Source organism: Grammomys surdaster, unplaced genomic scaffold (assembly GCF_004785775.1).
Source record: "Grammomys surdaster isolate TR1022 unplaced genomic scaffold, NIH_TR_1.0 354, whole genome shotgun sequence".
Lineage (NCBI taxonomy): Eukaryota > Metazoa > Chordata > Mammalia > Rodentia > Muridae > Grammomys > Grammomys surdaster.
Genome location: NW_021604773.1, coordinates 1,140,039 through 1,144,562, shown reverse-complemented (window position 1 = coordinate 1,144,562; position 4,524 = coordinate 1,140,039). Strand labels below are relative to the sequence as shown.

Genomic DNA, 4,524 nt, shown 5'->3' with positions numbered 1-4,524 from the left:
AAGACTTCCTGTTCAAGGGCCACACAGCTATCTCAGATGAAGCCATGTCTAACATCAGGGGTCTCCAATGCAACACTTTGAGTGCATTTCCCTGCTGGCTCACCTTTTTCTTTCTTTTTTTTTAATTGTTTTTCAATTATTATGTTTGTGTCCGTGTGTTTAGGCTACATGTATGTCTGTGTATCATGCGTGTGCCTGGTGAGTGAAGACCAGAAAAGGGCATCAGATAGATCCCCTGGAACGAGAGCTGCATGTGGTGGCAAGCCACCATGTAGGTGCTGGGAATCAAACCCAAGTCCTCTGTAAGAGCTGCCCATTACCCACCAAGCCATGCCTCCTGTACCTCACTCCTTATGGGTTTTCTGTGCCTTTTCACCAAGATCAGTATGGTATGTGACCCACAGACCCTGTACCCTCAGATCTGCCAGCCCATAGCAGCCTAAACATGGCAGGCAGAGTGGCAGGTAAACACTGGATCATCATCGTCGCTGAGCCAGCCAAATCAGCCCAACATTGTCAACTGTCACCTCAGAAACAAGAAACCACCTTTTACACATTTTTATTTGCATATCGACTTGAGTTCTCTCTTTAAGTACAAAAAGGCCATTAATCAAAGTTAGTTACAGACAGAAGAAAAAGGGCAGACTAAGCCCCTCCTCTACCCATTTCACTTTGCCAGGCTGTGAACACTTAAAATACATAAGAAGTTCAAACACCACCCAGGCAGCCAGGCTCCACGGCTTTACGTCTTTCATTCTTTGAGATGCTATATTTAGTATTTTTTTAAAAAACATCAACGTATAAAAAAAATTAAGTGTATCTACAGCCATACCACCCTGAACACACAATCTTGTCAGATAAAAACAAGATGATATAGAGGGCCACCGGAAGATGGGCATGGCGGCACATGGCTTTAGTCCTAGCAGAGGCAGACATCCAGATCTTTGAGTTCAAGGCCAGCCTGGTCTATATGGTGAGTTCCAGGTCAGTCCGGGCTATATAGAGAGACCCTGTCTCAAAACAAAACAAAACAAAACAGGGTCACTCCCATAACCCTAGTGCTCTGGGTGCTAAGGTAGAGGACTACTGTGAGTTTGACACCAATTATATATGGAGCACCAGGCCATTAGGGCTTCTTAGCAAGACTCTGCCTCAATGAAAAATAGACAGAGAAGGAAAGAAAAAGAGAGAGAGGAGAGGGAGAGGAAGGAAGGGAGGCAGGAAAGGAGGAACAGGAGAGGGTACAGAATGAGGGTAGAAAGGAGAAGGAGAATGTGGGTGCTGCTGCCTGGCCCCCACTCCAGCAGCCTCCATTTTCAAACATGGAAGGAGGAGGAGCCCACAGTGGAGGGAGCAGTCCTAGCAGCTAACACAGGGCAGGCAGGGGTGCTGGCCTTCCCTCACAGCTGCTCTTCTTGCTCTCTGTGTCCCACTTCTGCTCTGGTGTCAGCCCTTAGCACCCTGAGGCTCCTAGCCTCACCTGCCCTGGGGACTCTCTTGGGCAGGGTTGGCAACCTGGGAGTGTGCCAGAAGACTCTCCTGCGCATGCGAAACCATGAGAAGCGTCCTGGGGTCTGGAACCTCACTGTCTTTACCTGTTTCTGGGCCCTAGATCCCGAACCAGCTGAGGTTTCTGGTATAGCTTGAGATCCAGCCTCCTCCCTCTGATCACAGAGGACCCCTGCCCTCTGGTCAGCTAGGACCTCCACCCTCTGATTTTCTATAGCACCAGTCCTTTGGTTAGCTGGGCCCTCTACCCTCTGACTATCTATGGCTTCTGCCCTCTGGTCAGCTAGGACTTCTGCCCTGAGATTAGCTGTAGCCTCTACCCTCAGATTAGCTGCAGCCTCTACCCTTAGATCAGCTGCAGCCTCTGCCCTTGGACTAGCTATAGCCTCTGCCCTCTGATTAGCTGCAGCCTCTACCCTTGGATCAGCTGCAGCCTCTGCCCTTGGACTAGCTATAGCCTCTGCCCTCTGATTACCTGCAGCCTCTACCCTTGGATCAGCTATAGCCTCTGCCCTCTGATTAGCTGCAGCCTCTGCTCTTTGGTTAGCTGCTGCCTCTGCCCTTTGGTTATCTACAGCCTCTGCCCTTGGACTAGCTACAGCCTCTGCTCTTGGACTAGCTGCAGCTTCTGCTCTTGGATTAGCTTCAGCCTCTGCCCTTGGACTAGCTGCAGCCTCTGCCCTTGGACTAGATGCAGCCTCTGCCCTTGGACTAGATGCAGCCTCTGCTCTTGGACTAGCTATAGGCTCTGCCCTCTGGTTAGCTGCAGCCTCTGCCCTTAGACTAGATGCAGCCTCTGCTCTTGGACTAGCTATAGGCTCTGCCCTCTGGTTAGCTGCAGCCTCTGCCCTTGGACTAGATGCAGCCTCTGCTCTTGGACTAGCTACAGCCTCTGCCCTTGGACTAGCTGCAGCTTCCGCTCTTGGATTAGCTGCAGCCTCTGCCGCAGCCTCTGCCCTTGGATCAGCTGCAGCCTCTGCTCTTGGATTAGCTGCAACCTCTGCCCTCTGGTCAGCTGCAGCCTCTGCGCCCTGGTTTTCTGCAGCCTCTGGGTGCTGCTCAGCTAGCATGCCTGTCCCCTGAGCCGAGGGTGGCACCTGCTCCTTCCTGCATCGTCTCAAGGAAACCCACTTGATCTTGGGCTTCCAGCGTCTGGTCCCCAGCGTCTGGTCGCTCCGGTCTCCTGTGTTTCTGGAGCTATCATTGTCCGGGCTGGCTTGGCCGTGTCTCATTTCTCCAGCCCTCTCAGCTGCTACGGAGGCCTGCTGGGCCTGGCCCACCTCTGAGCCTGATCTGGGCGCCCAGCCCTTCACCCTCTGTTTCAGCTTCCCCCAGGACACCTGGCTGACATACTCCCGCCATCTGTCCGCCTTGGACGGCTGGGGCCCCAGGTTGTTCTCAAACATGGGCACTGGAAGATTGACTCGGCGCCGTGGAACGGGAGCACTGGGCTTTTTCTCCCCACGGCGGAGGAAGGCCTCCACCAGCTCCTGATCATCCTCGCTCTCCACATCGCTGCCCAGGAATTTGCTGCCCAAGTAACTGACCGGCATTTTGCGCACCTTCCTGGTCCTCCCGGAGCCCCTGTTGCCTTTGACTTTAGAGGTATCGACGTCACTCAACTCGCTATCGCTGCCATTGCTGCTGTCATAGGTGCCTACTACCAGCCGAAGTGGAGGAGTGACCATCTGCGGGACTCGCCTCACTCTGGGCTCCTTGGCTCTTTTGCGGGGCTGGGGTGGGTGTGGAGTGCTCTTTTCGATGATACGGACCACGTCTTCCAGGGTGCGGCCTTCCTCCTGCAGAAACTGCATCAGCCGCTCCCGAAACTCAGCTTCCTTAGTCGCAGGCTTGGAGATGACTCTCCACACGCCCCCAGCCAGGCGGACCTCCCGGGGGATGAGCAGATAGTCAACATCCTCCCCAATCTGCAGCATCCCCACCGTGGAGTCCTCCTCTTTGCGGAACACCTTCCCGATCTTCTTAAAGGTGCCCACGGGCTTTAAGGCCTCCACTAACACGTCCAGATCGACATCTTTGCAGACGTCGGGGACACTCCAGAGGATCAGGCAATCGGGAGAGGGGAGGAAGCCCCAGGGGAACCATCCCCCCACGTGGCTTTTTTCGAGAGTCTTTAAGATCTCCAGCGTGGACTCTCAGGTGGGGGGCAAGAAGCCCAGGCTCTTGGCTTCTAGTCTTGGGGAGTGGGGAGTGGAGGGTCCTAACAACTCTGCTCACGCAGAGTGTCACCTCCCTGCAATTTTCTCTTCAGGCGACAAGTCCCAGTTGGGTCCCCCCCAACCTCCTCGGAGTTGTAGCAAGCAGTTTTCCAGGATGCTTACATGAACCTCAGTCCAAACCGGAATCGCCAGTGTCCCGGCTCCAAGTTGGAGACGCCCGAGCTCCGATCTCTTCTCCCTTGCCCCAGACACCGAGGATGTAGTTGAAAGTTCGTGGGAGGACTCTGCAGACAAAGACCGCTCAGCGTGGCCGTTCAATATGGCGAGGAGCTTAAAGGCCTCCGCCCAGCCCCGAGGAGGGTCTCCCGCCCCCAGGCAGGCTGCCACCCGCTCCAAACTGACCTTGCGTTCAGTTTTCGGTGGAGCTGTGAGCCGCAGGAAGTTTCTGGGCGCCCTCCCCTCCTGGGTGAGGCCCACCTTCTCCTTCTCATCTTACACTCTAAGCCTGGGAAGACTGGCAGCCGGGCTGTCCACTCCCTTCAGAGCAGCCTCTCTCTCCTCCCCCACAGAGGTGTGGCCGCCCCCCAGATCCTCGCTGGGGCCAGGGCTTCCCATAGCTGTAGCCAAAACCCACGTCATCATCCTTCCCGAAAGGCAACGGGTCCCCAACCTGCTATCCTAGACGTGCAAGCCAAGAGGTACAGATGCCAAAGGCCCAAATCCTTTGAAGGCCATTGCAATTATGAACGTCAGTTTAAAATTAAGGGGATGGGACCAGAGAGATGGCTCAGTGGTTAGGAGCATGGGCTGCCTTTTCGTAAGACCTGAGTTTGAC

The 4,524-nt window shown here is 54.7% G+C and overlaps 1 protein-coding gene across 1 annotated transcript; it reads right to left on the bottom strand.

Annotated features, from left to right (window-relative positions):
* Nucleotides 1-543: 543 nt before the first annotated feature.
* Ccdc8 (coiled-coil domain containing 8) lies at nt 544-4,197 on the bottom strand. The gene is made up of 2 exons (XM_028779538.1): nt 4,092-4,197; nt 544-3,973 (listed from the first exon to the last, which is right to left on the bottom strand). The coding sequence occupies exon 2, from the start codon at nt 3,444-3,446 to the stop codon at nt 1,401-1,403; it is 2,046 nt and encodes a 681-aa protein (XP_028635371.1). The 5' UTR covers nt 3,447-3,973; nt 4,092-4,197; the 3' UTR covers nt 544-1,400.
* Between the last annotated feature and the right edge of the window lie 327 nt (nt 4,198-4,524).

Excerpts from the sequence above, each read along its gene's own strand:
- Ccdc8 (XM_028779538.1), bottom strand. The coding sequence starts at position 3,446 with ATGCTGCAGATTGGGGAGGATGTTGACTATCTGCTCATCCCCCGGGAG.